This window comes from Macadamia integrifolia, unplaced genomic scaffold (assembly GCF_013358625.1).
Source record: "Macadamia integrifolia cultivar HAES 741 unplaced genomic scaffold, SCU_Mint_v3 scaffold1364, whole genome shotgun sequence".
NCBI classification, from domain to species: Eukaryota; Viridiplantae; Streptophyta; class Magnoliopsida; order Proteales; family Proteaceae; genus Macadamia; species Macadamia integrifolia.
Window position 1 is genome coordinate 149,234 of NW_024868178.1, and position 19,952 is coordinate 169,185.

Here is a 19,952-nt window from a genome sequence, read left to right on the forward strand (position 1 = left end):
TTGTGCTTCCATGTAGATAGATCCATTCCGAAAGCCACTGATTTGGAATCTTCAATTATGGTTATTATTTACTATGCATTTTTTTTTTTTTTGAGCAATTTTTTTTTCCCTGTCAGCCCTTGATTGCTTAGTTTAATAGGCATAAACCATGTCATATGTGTTCATTATTGAAGAAATCAAATTTAAAAAAAATCGGGCAAGTTATTTTTGTATGGGTACGTGAATCCTGCACGGGCCATCAAGGAAGCCCTTCTTCGGTGGTTCAAATGTTTGTCATGTGACGACTCAGTTGGGGCCTAAATTTTTTTGGACCAGTAGACCCCAAGTTCACTTGCTCACATTTATCGTTCATTTGTTTTTTGAAATGTAATGAATCTTCAAAGCTTTATACTACCATATGGCAACTTTGATTCAGTTCAAAATTTACAGGTAATCATAGTATAATGAGGCATACTTGTACACAAGATTTGAGCCCTAATTGATTTGCCATGTGGCGGAGAGTGATCCTACCACCTTACATCCTACGGTCAGACCTAATTATAGCTATTTATGGTGTAGTATGCTTCAAATAGTAGTTTGCATGTACCCTAAGCTTATCCATGTGTATCCTTTGTGCACCTTGCGTCTCTGAACATCTCTCAAAACTACCCTTGCATTATGTTGACCGATTCCAATATAACACCTAACCTAGACTGTATTGGGCAGTTAATCCTTTGTCAGATGCAACATTTTGTACTGCCATTTTGTTTCTTTCTCTTCCATGTATTGGGTAGCTTTGTTAATAAAATTGCTATTTATTGAAAACGATCTCCAAAGGAATCATTTACAGTTGGTTCTGGATCTCTATGCAGGTATTGCAACGGATCTTTTTCTTTGGATTAGGTCAAAGTCACTAGTTCCAATATCAGCACATAGTGAGACAGCAAGAGATACATGTATCACATGCAGGGAGTAGTGCTAATAGTCGGTACTGTTCTCTGGAACAGAAGGTTTCCCTGTACTGCCCATTTTTTGTAGGAGGAGAAGAAAAGAAAAAAATGTAATTGTTGAAATGTAACTATATTTTGTTCTACAATGAGCAAAAGAAATTTTTTCGTGGGAATTTTTTTTTTCCTGAATTTAGGTTGGTATTTTGAAACGACAGAGCCGAGATGCCCAAATATCAAATGGTAACAGGCAAATTCTTCATCATGTTTACTGAGTTTCACAGATCAAGTACAGCTTCTGACCATCATTAATCATGTTCACATCAAGGATTCTACCCCCGTCTTCTGATAAAATGCAGGAATCCGCCGAACATTTTAATTGCTCTGCTGCCATCTTGATGAGCTCCTCTATGGTTCGTGGAATCCACAGAACAATCCCTTTTCTCTTATCCTTGGAATCCCATGGGTGGTAGGGAAACACTGTGCATTTCCCATGTGCATGCTTTTTATCTGTTTAGAACAATATGGTTGTTAATAACTTGCAAAAAATGATGGGATCAGCAACATAAACTTATGACAAGCAACGCAAGTTCACCGTAACAAGTTAAAATAAATGTTGATGTAACGGAAATTTTCACCATCAAATGTTAAGGATTTTTATCTTTGAGTTTCCAAATAGCTTGTACTAGATGAGAAAATTTGAAATTCTTATTCTTTTTATCTGAGAAAGAGCAACATTTTCCCTTCTGTGGGACACCTGAAGCACAGCAACTGTGAGGGTTTGTGGGAATATAACGTTTCTCCATCTAAGGAGATATGGCCCAACCAATCTTAAGCGCATAGTGTTGGGCTGTGCAATGTGTTTCACATTCTACCTTAAAACCCACAAATAGGGACAAGGCTGGGTATGCTGTTGTTATAATCAAATCTATGTCTCTCTCCTCCACTTGGAAAAGTCCAGTATGTCCTTCTCATCCTAGCCCTCCCATTGGTTGAGCCGCTAGAATAAGCAACAATTCTTAATGTAAAGGTTGAATTCCACTATGAACTTCGCATATGTCACATTGAAACCAAACTTAATAAATGTAATCAAGCAAAAAACAACACGAATCGGAGCAAACCCTAAGTGGTGACACAGGAACTGGGAGTCTCATCAGAACTGAACTGAATATCTGGGGATAACCCCCATGGAATGGATGGTAATCAGTTTGCAATTATTTAGCATCTTTTTTTTTTTTTTTTTTTTTTTTTCTGGACCTTTTAATCTTTAATTTTTTTTAGTTTCTTTTGTTTCAACAGAAGCATGAAAATAGAGTAACGATGATACCTCGAACTTCTTGAGAGTATTCAGGGTTTTTAGACAACTGGACAGACTTTGCGCCTTCCAGTAGCACGATCAAATTCTTGTTGCCACACATATGGCCTTCAGCAAGTGGAGTGTGTCCCCATCTGCAAATGGCAGAAAATTGTAACATCATCTTCTCAGAATTTACCAATCAAATAAATGTAGAGACTAAATATTCACGTTCTACATTGAATATTAGTTTCACTTATTTGTATTCTCTCCAGTTTACTTCATTCAATGTAACTATCTTAGGGACCTGATTTGCTGGGACAGATCTAAGTGTACAGGCAGAATCATGGACCCTAAGTATTTAAATGAAATCTTTTATCTTAGGCTTTCTTGACGATGCTAATGAGCTGCCTGTATACTTGGATAAATCCAAAGAAGTGGTCCAGAAGAAACATCAAGCACCATTGAAGCTGACATTGTGAAGAAAAGCATGCAAATCTGCAGTTCTTTTGACTTCACATCATTATACATAGGATTTTCTAATTGACACTCCTGAAGGTGTCACATAATCTGTAACCTCACTTTTTTGCCCATTTAGTATAACATATTTTTTTTCAATGAGTATAAATCTTGTCATTTCATGTGTACTCGGAAAATCTGCAAACAATGACAGTTTTTTATAGTAGTTCAAATTATTTTAAGGGGCAATCAAAAAGAGAACTGGAGAAGTTCTAAAAACACCTACAGATGTGTCATTTAGACAGTCCTTTCAACAAATTCAGATAAATATTTTGTGGAAATAAAAGTGAGCCTGATTTAAGGAACAAATAAAAATGGAAAACTAATCAAACCAACAAGAAGAACCCAGTGATACCTGTCCTTTGAGAGAACATTTGCACCAGCTTCTATCAGAATTTTTGCCATCAAATATAAACCTTCTGCAGCAGCTACATGGAGTGGTGTTCGGTGATCATAGTCTTTAGAGTTTGGATCAATGCCATTGGCCAATAATCTTTTCAAGAAATCTGAATCACCCCTTATAACAACATTGCACAGATAGCTTCCAACATTATCAATGTTTAAGGATGCTCCTTCTTTAACTAGTAAAGATGCCACCCGGTCATGCCCATTCTTGATGGCTTCAAGTAGAGGTGTATTTCCAAACTTATCTAATGATAGAAATACAGAAGATTAAATATTAATAGGATATTGCTGTTGATAAATCCATAATCTAGTGAAAGAATATTGAAAAACCCTGCAAGAAAACTGCATAAGAAAGTTACCTGAAATGTTGAAATCCACACCTTTTTGGATAAGGAAATTTGTGATATCTTCATAGCCTCTTGATGCGGCAAGATGCTGTTGAAATCAAAAGCAAATTTATCATGAAATGACATATTTCCTTCATTTATAGTGAAGTGTACAGTCAACAGATTTTTCAATAATATTCTTAAAAAATACCAAAGTTACAATAATCATTTTATTATTTGATAACTTTCCTCATCCATGGGAAATGAGGGATCAAACTCATAAGCTTATGGCTGCTGACAGTACATCAAACGATAGAGATATGGAACCAAGGCCAAATAGTCTGTATGGTAATTTAGGAATAATAATTCATTGCCTATACTTCAGTCGAAACTCTTCAATTAAACAAAAGAAAAGAGTTGAGGGTGGCATTGCAACTATATAGTAGCACACATTCCACTCAATCCACTGCATTCATTTCAATGCATAATCTCATAAAAAGAGGTTGTAGAGTGACCCTGATGATACATCAACTGCTATCCAACATTTAATGGTTGGAATTGAAAAAATTGTATCAATTGATGCTAATAATTCCCTGGTATGCATATGCAATTCTTATAATGGACTGAAACACATAATCAGGAGAATACCTATAACCTTGATCCAAAACTTGGACCAAGCTTTTCCCCTCATCACCCTTATGTGTTGCCTTAAATAATCAAATGTAAGCAGAGAAATGGGCACAAGATCAATGGGAAATCATTAAGTATAACAATTCAACTGTGGTTGTACTAATGAAAGATAAAAATAAGTAATCAGGTGGTGGAAAACAACCGATGCTTGGAAATGACCTCAATAAATTACAAATGGTCGGAACTGAGATCAGGTTTTCAGTATGCTAGTTCATCTTCTTCCTTACCATTCCATATTTTTCTAATTGAAGCATCAATAACAAAATATGTCCTCCTAACTGTATCCATGGATATTCCATCTTCGTGATCTTAATTTTTTTTACTTGGTTCTTTTATAATGATGAATTTCAATGGAGGCCTATGGATGCCCCAGTAAGGAGGAGTGACCTGATTTAGATTGAAAGAGCAAAAACATCTAGGTGAAGGCCGAAGATGACCACATAAATAGTGAGGAAATACATGCATAGTTTAAGTCTTGTCCCAAGTATGACCTCGCCTAGATCCGTTTGGAGGGCTAGAATCCATGTAACCGACTCCATTTAAGTCATATTTTTCTATTTTGTTGTGTTGTGTGCCTTCCCTTTTACCTTTTCTTTTCTTTTGCTGTCTTTCACCAGATCCATGTAGCCTATTTACTAGGGTAAGGCTGAGTTGTCGTTGTTGCTTTATAATGATGAAGTAAAAGAAGATAACAGTCCTGTGTGGCTATTTCACATGTCTTTTGATATAGTTTTTCCAAGCAGAAATCCTGACAGTTCTCAGAATTTAGATTTAGTCAAAAGTGCAAAGTTGGAGAGCAGCAGGCTTTTGTCACAAGCCACACCTTGAAATCCGTTATCCATAAGTTAAAGAGCCTTCCGTGCTGTTATTCATGATAATGACCAACTTCTAGATTTCTTAGTTTCCCCCAAACAATTGTTTTAGTTCCTAGATAATCCAATTTTGCATTTACCGAATCAAACTTGATGGTAATGTAAAAATAAGAGAACTATAGAAAAAAGAGCATAGAAAGGAGGGGAATTTGGAAAGAATAGTTGGCTCTGTCACTATTTCAGTCATATGGCAAAAAAAAAAAAAAAAAAAAATTCCTTTGCAGCAGCAGCATTCATATATTTGAATGCTCCCCCACCCTCTCAATTGAAACATAAATATATCACCATACCCAACTTTGAACTTATTTCTCAAAATTGGTGACTGCATCTCCAAATTGATCTTAAGAGTTCAAAATGGATCAGACCATTTTTGTCATGGCTGCATCTCAAGTGAACTGGCAATGGAGTTCTATATATCCTTTTAGTATATCACTAGCTACCTGATTGTAATGGTAAGTATTCATAGATCCAACAACTATGAAGCCCATTTGCTTAAGGATAATCTTCAACTACATCAACTTCACAAACTGTCTGTGTCATTGCCTTATATTCTGCTTCAGTGCTAGAATGAGCCACCACATTCTGCTGCTTATGCTTCTAAGCTACAAGTGTTTCATGTTATGTCTTTATTACTGGTTGGGTTGAGTTGTAATGGATTTAGTTGTAATTATGTTCTGTCTCTGTCCATGTAATTTTCTAGTTATTAATTTATAAGTATCTGGACCTAGGCTCATGGTAGGCTATTCTGAATCTTACCGCAAGCTCTATGGTTTCTCCTCCTCCAATCTTGTTCTCTCCCTTCTCTCTTCCTTTCTTCTCTTTCTTCCTCTTTACTCTTGTAAGTACTGATTTCCTGGTTCTTATATCATCACAACTAGCTTTCCAAAGACAAAGCATACAATTTGTAGTGGAGCTTCTATCAACCAGAAAACCAAACAATCAACATCTGAATAGCTTCAATATCTAGATTTTTGTAGTAAAAAAAAAAAAATAAGAACAATAATGCTTGTAAGAGAGAACCAAAACTTATCTGTAATGCAAGTAGCCAAACAATCAGACTAACACCTTGGTAGGAGATTTCCGACAACGCACTTGCTGATGCTTCAAATGGTACTCTTGGAAAGAGGGAATGTGGGCTAAGTCACGTCACGTCACGTCACTTGATGCTGCCCTAAAGACCATTGACACCCCCAATGGTGCAATCGGGACAAGTGCAAATTGGTCTCCAGGATAAAACAACCCTTGGCTTCCGCAAGTAGTAGGGCACTATCTTATTGCGGCTCCTCAAGTGCTACAAAGTTATGCAGAGGCTTGAAAAAGACTTTGAAAGGAGAATTGGAAAATCAAGTAACTCAAAGAAGAATAACAACAATGTGTTGGATAAACAAACAAGAGAAGGGAGGAAGACATTTAAGACAATCACACCTAAAGTGTAAGCGACATCCTCTATTTATAGAGGAGAGATACCCCTTGGTCCACTCGTCCAAAAGGATTCAAGAGATGTCTCTTGAAGAGAGAAGACACTAAAAACTAGCCGTTACCATCGTCCAACGAATCCCAGCCAACGTACAATGTACAATTGTCAATGTCATTGAGTCGTCAAATAGGGTTCATGATATGTTGCTTAAGTTCCTAACAAACCATATCTCTGAATCTGCTCTATCCGATATTTAATAATCAAATGCCAATGTCGGGAAAACAACAACCAACATCAATAAAGCCTGATCAAATATTGGCCAAAGATTTTTTTTTTCCGAGCCTGAATCTGACTACTAGCACAAAACAAACCCATTAGCTCCCCGCCTCGCCATTGTATGACCTGGCCCACCCCGGATCGGCGTATGTGCTTGTGAAAATAAAACCCAAGCACCCACCCCCCCCCCCAAAAAAAAAAAAAAAAAAAAAAAAACGAGCATATTGAGATTTTCTTTCATAAAACCTTACCCTTGTAATTCCCATTCCAATATGTAACCGTACAACCTTCTCTTCCATATCCACTGTGGGGCTAAAATTTTCCCACATTTTATTTACCAAAAAAAAAATCAGAAAGGTCTCACGTTCAACACTTACGGGAGACAAAATAAGTAAAACACAAAACAATGTATTTTGAATTTTAATTCTATTTTCAATTCATTTAATATCATCACTATTATTTGGCCGATAAAGACCTTTGCTTGGAGCACTGAGACTGTGTTGGAGGATAGAATGTATAAACTGGCTCACAACAACATAAGTTATAACTGGCTTGATAATTTTCAAGTAATCAACTTCCCCATTGGGATTTATATTGTAACATTAGTGGTACACAACTAGGGTCCTAATGTAAAGAATAATCATGGATTGAAAACTCTGGGGCCTTAGATAACTTCATCTACCAGTTGGGCACCACCTAAGCTTAAGCTTATAGGTTGGACACTTCAACATGGTATCAGAGCCACCGGGCCCACTAACTAAATAATACATTTGTATATAGTCATCCAAAAAAATGGCCCACACATGCCACATATATTGCCACCTGAAGCAGTACCAACACGTGAGGGGAGTGCTAGGAATAATCTCACATTAGAAAAATCTAGGACCTTAGATGACTTCATATACCAGTTGCGCCTCTCGATCAGATAACTTATGCTTTTGGGTTGGACAATTCAACACTTAAATAGGCACTCAGACATATCACACACCACATGGGTCAGACAAAAGTACAAGACATCTAGAGGATACCCAAGAGCCTGGAAGAGAAACAACAGTTACAACAGTACTTTAAGCCGCAATTACATACTCAATGTAATCAAAAAGCATATCCACAGTATAGCACCATGAAACAACAGATTATTCTTTACATACCTGGTTCTAGAATTGGTAGAATCAACTCACACTACACTAAAAGTAATGCAATAAACCAAACAGTTGCTTTGGAAAGATATACATCAAATCAATACATGCAGGGAAGAGATTACAGAGGAGAACGGGAAGAAAGAAGTTGCAAATAATATTAGGGAAGGACCAGGACTGTTAAGATGCAGAACCAGTTCAGCTCTCTGGAAGAAAAGGAGGGAAAAGAGGAAGGAGGAGAAGAGATGGGAGAGAAGGCTGTGAACTGTTCGTAGACCTAGATTGTATTCATTTATATTTATGTAAACAAGTAATATATAAAAATACCCTTATGATGTTGGGGTAAATAACACGATGGATATGAGACCATATAAATACATATATGACCCCATAGACTACTATTCTAACACCCCCCCCCCCCTCAAGTTGGGGAAGAATAGATCCATGCAAGCCCAGCTTGCTTAGAAGAGTATGAAAAGGTTGTGCGTTGAGGACAGATACACCCAGAGTCTATCTTTTCTTTTATGAACTGACGAACAACTTTAATATTCTTAATACAGTCATGATGAACTAGATTATAATTTATAGCAGCTTTGTCATCACTGTGGCTAAGTTCCCATCCACAAACTTGCACTATCCTGATGTGATTCTTCTATCCATCATAGACTCAGCCCAATATGCATCAGTGTATGCTTCAATTCTCAATTAATTATGATTGGTGAACAACAACCCTTTCTAGCATTAGACTTCAAATACTTGAGTATTTGGTACATTTCTTCCAATATGTCCTATTCTACGAGAATGTTTAAATTGCATTTGTGATTCTTTAATTTTTCTGAATTTTCCCATGTTCTTCCAAATTTATTGTCCTAGACAGTAATTATGATCTATAACCACCTGCATGTATTATAACTATTGTCTTCCCCATCTACTGAACAACCAAATTTATGGATTTGTGATTCTTTGATTTTCTGAAATTTCCCCATATTTTTTCTGTATTTCTCTGTTCTATTTTTGTTTTTAACGATATTTACGTATATAAATGGAAAAGGCTGGGTATGCCACCAGTATACCCAGATCTGTGTCTCTCTCTCTCCTCCTCCTAGAAAAGTCCACTATGTCCCTCTCAGCCCAGCCCTCCTCTCCCATTGGTTGAGCTGCTAGCTCCAGGAAAGCCGGCAGCATACCTAACCTCGTCCCATATTGTATATAACAAATAGGATAACGTGATTTGAAGTGACTTTGTTTGACTCACATGAGTCACCAACTATTTAAATTCAGCCATTCATTTCATTTTATAATTTTACAGGTTTGCAAATAATTATTTAAGAGAAAATGAAAGCTACGAAGATCAATATGTGGAAAAACTAGAGACACTATTCAGAATGTTTCATTTTGGATTTGGTTTTCCAGAACCAAAAAAAAATATTAATCATGTTCAACCAAGAACAGTCCTCTTAGTAGGTTGGTTCCAGACTGTTTTTCAGAAACTGTAAGGAAGAATCAGATGAAGTGTGAAAACATGTAAGAAAAGATTTAAGGAAAAAAGTTATGTGCATGGCTGTGTACATACTTCGCTGTCCCTTCAACAGTCAGATGGGGGAGAGAAGGGAGTGTGTAATAACATTTCTATCCCCTTACTGAACGAAGCACCCGATGCACCAAACTGTACACAGCCTGTGCATAAAAAGGGGTTCAAAAGATTATGAAGAAATTAAATTGCAGATTATAAGGAAGAAGCATCCATCAGAATTATTGACTTATGAACCGTTACTGTAACTGTCCATGAATACACAAAACTATTGATTGTCCACTTCAAATGAATTGCCAATTCTTTTGTCCTGTTAGTGAGTTATAACAACAAAGAAAGCAATTGCAGCAAACAAAATTTAAGAATCTTCGGAGTGCATCATTTCACTGACAATTCTGGCAACTACTTGAGTTGTAGTTCATCACAGTGTTGGACAAAATTGAATGGATGCAAAAGCATCTAATTTATAATATTGGTTAACTGATGAAAAAAAGGATATTGCAGTTCTAAGTTCCTTCACACATACTGATCATAACACTAGTATCTACGTTTAATGTATATCCATCTTTGAGTTCTGAAACTTATCCAACACCATAGATTACATGCTTCAACCAGGATATTTGAGAAAGGTGCTGATCCAAAATCATTCACTGGTCTGACGAAGTCAGAAACCATGTAGAATGAAATTTGAACCACAAGTACAAGAAAGAAAAATGGTTTCAATAAATGCAAACTCCAAGTCGACTTAAACTCCAACCAGATTATGAATTCCTTCTAGATTTTCGGCAACCAAATTAATGCTTAGAACAGAAGCAAAAATACAAACTTAACGTGGTTATGACAACAACTTTTCACTGGTTACTCACCAAGGGTGATCTTCCATCATAATCTATCTTATTTGGATCTGCTCCTGCTTGGATCAAATTTTTTAGTTGGTATAAGTCTCCCTGATAAGCAGCATTGTTCACCCTCAACGCAAGCTCAGCTTCTTGTTTTCCAATATAAAGTGCGATGTCAGATTCCAACTGCTTTATCCGAAAATTGGATTCCTTTCCCTGTCAGTTAATAGGCTATTAGAGATAGTCTGCACACAAATTTATTTACATGAGTAATAATCATGAAGAAAAAACATAATTGCTTCAAACAAATATTTCTTATGACCATTGCAAGGAGAGAGAGAAAAAATTAAATGTTGGGAATAATCCCACATTGGAAAACAATGGGATCTTGGATGCTTCCATATACCAGTTGGCCTTTCCATCTAGTAGCTCAAGCTTTTGGGTTGGACATTTCATCATGGTCTCAGAGCCATTAGACCCACTACTTAATAATACAACCGTGTACGATCACCCAAAAAAGAGAGTCCACACATGCCATATGTACTGCCCCAAAATAGGTCAACACTTGAGGAGTATTGGGAATAATCCCACATTGGAAAACTCTGGACCTTATATGCCTCCATATACCAGTTGGGCCTCTCTGCCTAATAGCCTAAGCTTTTGGGTTGGACAGTGAACATTCCAACAAAATTTCCCTGGAAAGCATTAAGAATATCTCTATCCATTCTTTCTGAAAAGCTAATTTCATGGGCTAAACAGAAAAATTAGTAAAGCCAACAAAGGAAATTGATTCAACAAAAATGGCTATGGATAAATTACCTCTAGAAGGTTGGCAAAAATTGTCCTACCATCAAAACAATATATTTGTAGAATATTTGTGAAAGATTGTTTATCAATCCGCAGGAGCCTACAAAGTTCCCGAACTTGAACTGTATAAGGTTGCGGAATGTTGCAAAGAATAGAAAGTTCCCCAAATGATCTATGAGGGTGCAGAAGTGAAATAGTCTCCTCTAATCCGTCTTCCCCTATGCCTACCAACTCCTGCAGATATCATCATAGATTTGTATACATTGTTGAAAACGCGCAATACAAAATTTGAGTCTTAGAAATGGAAAAATAAAATAAACGTAATTTAGAAAACCAGTAAGGGAAATCCTATGTCCAATACTAATACAAATACAGGCAGAAATAACTCTAAGAGGAGACAATTAACTAACTCAATGTATGTGAGGAGTTATTACACAATAATATTACTTAAAACTTAAAATTTAAGGATAAATGACTAATACCAGCACACCATGACAGATGAAATAAAGTGGATCCCCTACAATTACTTAAAACTTTAAATTGAAGGATAAATGACTAATACCAGCACACCGTGACAGACGAAATAAAGTTGATCCCCTACACTGCCCTGTTCCGTAATTACTTCACCCGGGAGAAAAAGTTCTTCATGGAGCTTGATTACCTGCTAGGGAAGAATGTGTAAGATAATGTTCCAAGTTCCATCAATTTAGTTGACTATGTGCTCCTAATATTGCATATAATTCAGAATTGAGCTGAGAATGAATAATGGAAAATAAAAAGAAAATAGAAATTTAGAATAGGATATATTTTTGTTCATGGATATAATGAAACAAGTGAATTATTTGAATTAGTCTGAAAGAAAAATAAATTGTGTTCATAAAATCAATTTGAAAGCAATGAACAATCCATCTGAATCAGGACTAGCTTATCTATGTATTACATTAGCAACTTTATAGTTTTTAAGGCACTAATGCGGTCTAGAGATGGTAAGGCAGTGCTCCGCCTTACATGAAATGGCGCCTTATGGGTTTTTTTTTTTTTTTTTTTTAATACATTTTAAAATTACTTGATGAAGCTTCCAATAATAGATTTTTTATTGGTAGGTGTATGGTTTTGTTAACACTTGAAATGTATGGGATCAGCTTTACTCCACAAAAAATAACCAAAACAAACAAAACAAAAACACGATTCACAAACAGGGTTTGGATTTTGTCAAGGGTTTTAAAAAAGGGCTTTGAGAAGGAATCAAGGAACAAGGAAGAACCACTGATCCAGTCGACCATTTTGCTCCGGCAATGGTAAGCTTCATTCTTCTTTGACAAGAGTAGAAATATAGTGGACGACCTTAGGGCTTAGGCACTCATTTTGGCATCATAGAGGTAAGTATAATAAATACTTGTATTTTTTATGTCTTCTTTTCTTTATATTTATAACTTTGTTTCAAAATTATGTATTTATATTATATGTTAATATGTTATGATGATTGATGATTGATGATTGATGAAGATGAACTTAGTTTATTCACTTTATTGATTTGTTTTCTTGATGAATATCTTACATTGGTATGAATATGAACCTTTAATATTTATTTAACATATGAGCAATAGGATTCAACTAGGATTTGAGCCAAATAGATTGGTTTTATAAAAAAATTACACAAGAACGCTTTAGTCGATAAGGCGACGCTTTATGCCCGCCTTATCGCTAAGTCGCTCCGAAATACCCTCAAACGCCTCCGTCGCCTTACCGCCTTAAAAACTATATTACAATGCATAAATGAAGCCTAAGAGAAATGCACCAACAACCATAGTTTTGCATAGAATTTAAGCACCCATGGTACATTGGTACCCATATACTAGTGTTATGCTAAAAATAACAAAAATTTCTTGTCCAACTACCTTTTCACTTTTTATTTATCATTTAAAAGGATATAGACAAAGAGCCTAGGCCTTAGATTCTATACATCAAGAAAATAAGGATCACAGAGAGACGGTGGCATAAAAAATGGAGAAAGAAAGGAGTAGATACATAAAGAACACCATGCATCCATCCACCCACCGATTCTCCACTAAACTTTTTTGCCTTCTAGTCTAATTTTTATACACAAGTATATGATGATTTATCAACTTTATCCTTGATTTGAAGTTTCGGCTTCATCGGAAATACGGGGTTTGATGTCCCTGCACCGCATGTGTGTCAAAAACTGCTCAGGCAGTTCTTCCAATAGAGCTTGGACAGTAGAAATCTGTCTACCTGTACATAAGAAAAATCTCATTATAGAGGTTTCCAACACCCAAAGAAAGGTCAATCAGGAAGTTGACTGACCAGCATGATTCGGGTCTTCTCTACCTCAGGAGAGAAGTTGGTCAAGTTCTGCCCTCAATATCCTCAAATCCATTATAGCAACTGACGTGGGTGAGTGAGCACTGCCCTAAACCCTTTTGTTCATGGCTATTTCCTTCCGTTCTGTAACCTCAGCCAAACCCCCCTTCCCCAAAGAAAGCATTAAAAAAAAGGACTTGGAAAGGTGCTATTTAGGTTTTGAAAAAACCGTGGATACAAACTTGAGGAGCATTTGCATAACCAAATGCAGATACAATGACAAATGGATTCTAACGAGACAGATGAAACTGTCAATAGCCCTTGCAGCCCCACCTACATTCATTTTACATCACTTTCAGAGTGAGAAAGAGAGATGATGAAACTTCAGGGATGGAAAAACAATAAGGTCTATACCTCAGTTAAAAGAGTAAAGGGTACAAAAGCTATGATCAAAACCACCAAAGGAAGGGTTTCTGAACCAAGTAGGTTTGGTCCATAAGACTTACGGTTCCCATAATAATGTGAAGTTTCAAATCTTTTCTTGTTGTTGGGAAAGGGAGCCATGAACGAGGGAGGTTATGTACCCCAATGGTCATTACATCTTAGAAAAATAGCAATGATTTGGTCTCAAGTAAGGAGGCTAATAACCAAGCTCTTGAGGAAAGAATAGGATTAAAGTTTTTCTCCTTATGACAGAAGAATATGCAAGAGATTTCTTCCTATGCTTAAAGGAGACGTGTAGCACCCAACAGCCCAAGGAGAACCCTGATGGACAACAAGGTTCTTCTAAGCATCCACCTCTAGAAAAGTATTTAAAAAAAATGTCTCTTTGTTAGGGTATTTCTTGAACAAGATAAGACTAGAAGGAAGTTTACAAAGGAGGTGAAGTATGCTCTCACTCCCCCTCCATAAAGAAATTAATTGTTTGGAACATTCTTGGTCTTAGTACAATATATTGTGAGAAATATTACACTGAGAAGATCTTACGAGTAACAAAATAACAAACCTCAATTTCAAATTCAGTGGATTTCACAGGTTTTCCTAGTTTTAAGACATCAGTTGGATGACTACGTACTTGGAACCCAAATAGAAAATTTGGAATGTCTAAGTGGAGCATTCAAAATGTTGATGGCCTGTCAAAACAGACGTAGCAGCTTTTAGGTGATGCTAAAGTTGATAGGCCTGAAGATGCAGTAGTTATAGGAGTTTCTAGAAAGAGTTAGAAGACATTATGTACTAGAATGAATAACCAAATATTAATAGAATTAGAATATTGTGGAATTAGTAAACAAGAATAAAGAGGGTGCTCAAGGAAGCACAATAGTGTCAATGGAGCATTATTAATTTAAATAATGCGAGAGAGCTAATCAATCAGCTCTCCATAACCACTCCTCACTCAAAACTAACAGTCAAGGTTCCCCCACTTTAAGACTGGATAGGCCATTGATCTCGATAGAATGGGCCAAACACCACCAAAACTTTAGATCAGAAGCCTATTATCTTACACACATATGGGTGTGTACGAACACACACAAACACAGACATCACACCCACGCACACGCACACGCACACACAAACAAAGCACCAGAATTATGTTTCAATACCATGGCCAGCAAGCTAGATTGGGATCATGCAATACTTTGAAGCTTATGACAAAGAGGAATTGAAGACCTTTACAAGCATAAGATCTGTCAATAGATTCTACCCAAAATGAGTATCATATTTTGGTCCTGAATAGCCTTCTTACAATCCTCAATTTTTTAGAAGCTACGACCCCACGCAGTCTTCAAAACAATCACTATCTTATTTTATAAGCCTGAATAGAATTAAACTGCTTCACTTCTAGTTGAGTTCATATTTTGCAGAAAAACTAACATATGGTTTCAGTTTCTTTTTATGTTTTTCTTAATTTCCTACAAGTACAGAGCATCTGTAGCTGTATGAGAAAACCACAAAACAAATGGAAAAGAAGAATTGCATCAAATTGATTGGTTTGGTGTTTGCCAAACAATAATTATGCTGTCAGTTTTCTGTGAATTCAAGTTTCGAGGATCGAGATTATTAAAATATAGACCAAGATTTTTCTAATGTCAACATATGAAATTATTCGTAATCAAATTATCCACAACTAACTTACAATCTGATTGATGAATTCTGTAGAGCATCCTTTAAAAAGAGAAACCTTTTCAATGAACGGCTTGTATATCTTGTGTGAAATCTGCAATGAAGAATTTTTTATGGTTCAAGTACGAAACAGTAAACACAAGTCATATAGAAAAGAAAGAAAGGCTCCATCAAGGATATCATAGGTACAAGAGGTAGCAAATTTTAGAAGTCTTTGAGTAAAATGATGGTTCAAGCAAAATATAGATTTCTTCACCAGTAGATGCAACCTGGATTCAAAATAGAGCTTCACACACACACACACACACATATATATATATATATATATAGAGAGAGAGAGAGATGCACACAAAGGCAAGAGAAAGAGAAGATCACACAAAAGGTTCTTAGTATTTAATAGTTGATTAAACTCTCCATGAGATTCCTTTAAACTATGTATTCGCTAACCAACTAATATTGTTGCAATTGACATGAATAAATGATACAACTAGGAATTGGCATGCCAAATCTATCAAAATATGAAGCCTAGTTAAGTAAAATATTGTGCTAAGAAGTATCTATTTTCTATCCCATTGTAAATAAGAGTTATAAGTCAGTTTTTCTTTCAAACAACTCAAAATTTATGGTTAGTTCATAATTTACAATAGAGTTAAAGTTAGGTATTTCGAGGTTTGGATGTTCCCTATAAAACCTGGAGAGCTGATTTACTTGGTGCAATTACCTGTAGTTTGTCATGTTTGATAGTTAGCTTGAAGGATCTTGTAGGTACTGTGATGGAAATTCACTATAGTAAGTACCAAATGAGTTACAATCTATTTGGCCCCTAGCTAGCACCTAACTTGGACCAAACAGAAAACTTCTGATGCAGTCAGGACCCATGGGCTTCTTTTTATTTCCAGACATTGCTGGCCTGAAGTTGATCCATAAGTCTTGTTTCAGATATTTTTTCTTAATTTTTAAATTTTATTTTCGATTTCTATTGGGTGATCTCAACGGGTCCATAGTCAGCGTCTTAACCTTGAAAGCTTCTCTTAGGTTGAAATTTTGTAGACCTTCGTGGATCAATCTGAGAACAGGTCTGAAGAAGATACTGTTTTCATACTATTTTCTTGTTCCGTATATTATTTACAACACTACAGCAGTTCGGCATATTTCTAAAATTTTTTGCTACATTATTTGTTAATTGTTTCAATAGTGCAGTACTATACCTTCGAAAGTGATTTGCGAAACTGCTATAATTAGAAGGTTAACTTTAGGGGTCCATTTAGCAAGCTAGCTACAGATTTCTAACCCTGATTTGCATTAACTTCTCAAACCATTATTCTGTTTTCCTTGAATCCATGAAGCAATACATCAATATCCAATTAAGATCAATCCCTTATTGCATGACATGATTCCCTTAAAAATTTCAACTTTCCATTAAGAATATTCTGGACTAAATTAATAAGTAGCCTTTTTTACTTGTGATAGATATTGTAATATGAATAGCCAGTATTCTATTTTATAACTTGAAATGCTGATTGACTCCTTTATTTCCTGCCAATAAAAAATATTGCTTACAGATATGGTTCGATGTATAATAAGTTAACCAAGACTACCACACCAAGGCCTCATTAAAGGAAAAATCAACTATCTCTTAATTAAACTAGACTACCTTCCTCTCTAGTCACATCACTTTGACATAGGATCCAAATTATTAATTTGAATTTCAACTGACCCCCTTCAACTTCTGGTGATTGTATGATAAGGACAAATGCCTTCACACTCCTGAATCAGCCACTATAACTTCTCATTTATGCTTACAATACACCAAGTAAAAATCAGATTTTATCTACGCCACGACATTCCATTATCTTGAAACTATCAATTAAGATGCACATTATACTTTGGATATGCTTCAAGCCCTAGCTATTGTTTGTGAATTTACGAAGAATCATGGAAGCTTAAAGCCTTTAGTCTCCTACAACAGCATCCCGAGGTTGAAAATTTCTGTCAGAACTATGATTTGTAAGGTTCTTTGTCACAGTAGATTTCTCACTTCTTAGGCACATCGCATTGAACACCTATTGGACAAGGCTGTGCGTCTCTTGCAAATAAGTTACCACAAAATGTTCATACCGGATGTTTAATTTCTATCTTAAATTTATCTTTGATCATTTACCTTACTTGCATTACTAAGACACATTATAATATATCTATGATGTATACATGTATGCATTCCCCTTACTTTGATATCTACCTTCTTACTGTTTCACATTTGTAACATAAATACATACTTTTATCCAACGTAGAGAGGGAGGCAAGAGATTCAAAAGTATGCTTCCATAACCTAACCATTGAGCAATCCTAATGTAAGAGAACCTTTCAAAATTTGTACGACCTATTATGGATAGCATCTGAGATCAATTAAATTCCATAGTTGTGTCCCTGTTTCCCAAATTGGGATGCTGTTTTGTCCGACTCTCTGTGCTCATATTTACAGATCATACTGCAGAGCTTCAATTGTTCTGATAAATTCTACAAATTTCCTAATCAATAAAAAAGTAACAATTATTTTTAGTAGTCTCCTGATATTATCTAGCTGTATTTGAGCAATTCACCGTTAGTAACATCAATTTTTACCGACATCAGAAAGACAGAAATGTAGGGACCATAGATGTGTCTCTCAAAGTTAATAAGCAGTTTGGGAGCATGGCATTTCACAAGAAAACCCTCTTTAAAAGCCCCTAAGAACAAAGCTATCCATATTATAAAGATTTTTTCATATTTGTGGTGGTATACACTTCTTGACATGTCAGAATATCGTGACAAATCATTTTCTAAGAATCGCAAATCTTATCTGCATGTAGAACTGGTATATCCAAATTCCATAGAAAAAAACCATGTCTAGAATGTTCTTCAATTTTGTGATCAACATGGCAAACATATGAAAATGCATCATATTTTCTGCAAATATACAAATTAGGATAGCTCATTATCTGCACATTAACCAATTTCTTGAAACATTTGAGAGGATACTCTCAAGCAACAAAGAAAAAAAGTTAGTAAATTTTAGGTAAAATATTAATGGTGACCTACTAAGCATTTCTGTCAAAAATGGAACTTGTACAACTGCATCTTATACCTTGGCGCGAATAGACACTGGGATGTCCTGAAGAACAGCAGCCTCAGTGTAACTGCTCTCAAACTGTAACCTCAAGTGGCCTTTGATCTGATTACGGATATCCTTGCCAAGTTTGTTTCTGTTCAAATATTTGATCAGATCTGTCATTTTATCTCTAAACTTTTCTGTTTTTGATCCTTTCACAATTAATGCTGTCATGTTACCAATCAGATAAGCACCAAGAACCATGTCAAATGAGACATAAATCATGATGAATATCATTTCCCTAACGTTGACAGCATGTACATCTCCATAACCTGTAACATAAAGATAACAGAATCAGTAGCCCAATTGTAAAATAGAGACATCATGAATGTGTTTTTGCTCCTGTATACTTTTCTCATGCATATAAATATTCCCAATAGAATTTTTTTCGGTTTTCATACACTTTTATAATGAAAATATGATAACAAGAAATTACTAGCAAATGTGATAAACAAATCATATATTATCTAAGTGTTACATGGGCAGAGATCCTTTCGCTGACCCTACAACAAAACAAACAATAAAAATCACAGTTGTCAAGGCGTCACTCACCTGGGCGCCTTAGTTGTCGTGAATACCTAGACGATGTGACCAGTAGTTGTCATGCTGTCTAGGCGACCCAAGGAGTTAGAGCGGAACCAGAGGTAAGGCGACACAAACAAGACAACCAAGTCCCAAGGCGCTCGCCTAGGCGACCAAGGAGTTCAAGACGCCGAGGTGTCGCACATTGACAACTATGTTTGTGACGACCATGATAACAATAGGTAGTATATGATCCCAGTGACTCCCAATAGAAACCATTGTTCAAGATCTCGGTGAGATCTCTAATATCTTGTTTTTTCAAAAAGGCGAACGAGATACATGGCGAGATACAAATTGTACAAGAACTTGACCGAGATCTCGCTAAATCTCTCCAAGATCTCACCAAATCTCGCCTCTCTCTCTCTCTCTCTCTCTACTTTTTTGAAGAAAAAACACCAAGGGCAAGGATTTTGGTGCTTTTTCTTGACGATCTCCATTCCTACACTCATTGAAGCTTAAAGAGTAGATAATATTACCTCCTCACCCACATTTGGAGTTACTTTTCTTATATATGATGTCTTTTAAATTCTTATGATTATGTTATGTCATGTGTTGATTGTGGAATGTGGATTGTGGATTGTGAAATAGAGCATACTAGCCTAAGGTCCGAAGAGTCAGAGACTACTTACATAGGGTACGAAGTCAAAGTACAATTTTAGGTTTGATTTTAAAAAACTGAAATTTCCATTGTGTTTAGAAGGCCTAAAATAGGTAATACCAACTTTCAGGGGGCTA

At 36.0% G+C, this 19,952-nt stretch overlaps 1 protein-coding gene across 2 annotated transcripts; it reads right to left on the reverse strand.

The window, feature by feature from the left end:
* Window positions 1–1,162: 1,162 nt before the first annotated feature.
* LOC122063580 (potassium channel SKOR-like) lies at window positions 1,163–19,205 on the reverse strand. 2 transcript variants are annotated; one of them, XM_042627284.1, is made up of 10 exons: window positions 19,188–19,204; window positions 18,612–18,907; window positions 15,501–15,581; window positions 11,604–11,702; window positions 11,054–11,275; window positions 10,262–10,450; window positions 3,504–3,579; window positions 3,095–3,389; window positions 2,254–2,375; window positions 1,163–1,436 (listed from the first exon to the last, which is right to left on the reverse strand). In XM_042627284.1, the coding sequence occupies exons 2-10, from the start codon at window positions 18,870–18,872 to the stop codon at window positions 1,195–1,197; spliced, it is 1,587 nt and encodes a 528-aa protein (XP_042483218.1). In that variant the 5' UTR covers window positions 18,873–18,907; window positions 19,188–19,204; the 3' UTR covers window positions 1,163–1,194. The 2 variants fall into 2 exon arrangements, with proteins under 2 accessions (XP_042483218.1, XP_042483219.1); XM_042627285.1 differs by lacking the exon at window positions 11,054–11,275 and having other exon boundaries at window positions 19,188–19,205.
* Window positions 19,206–19,952: the final 747 nt, after the last annotated feature.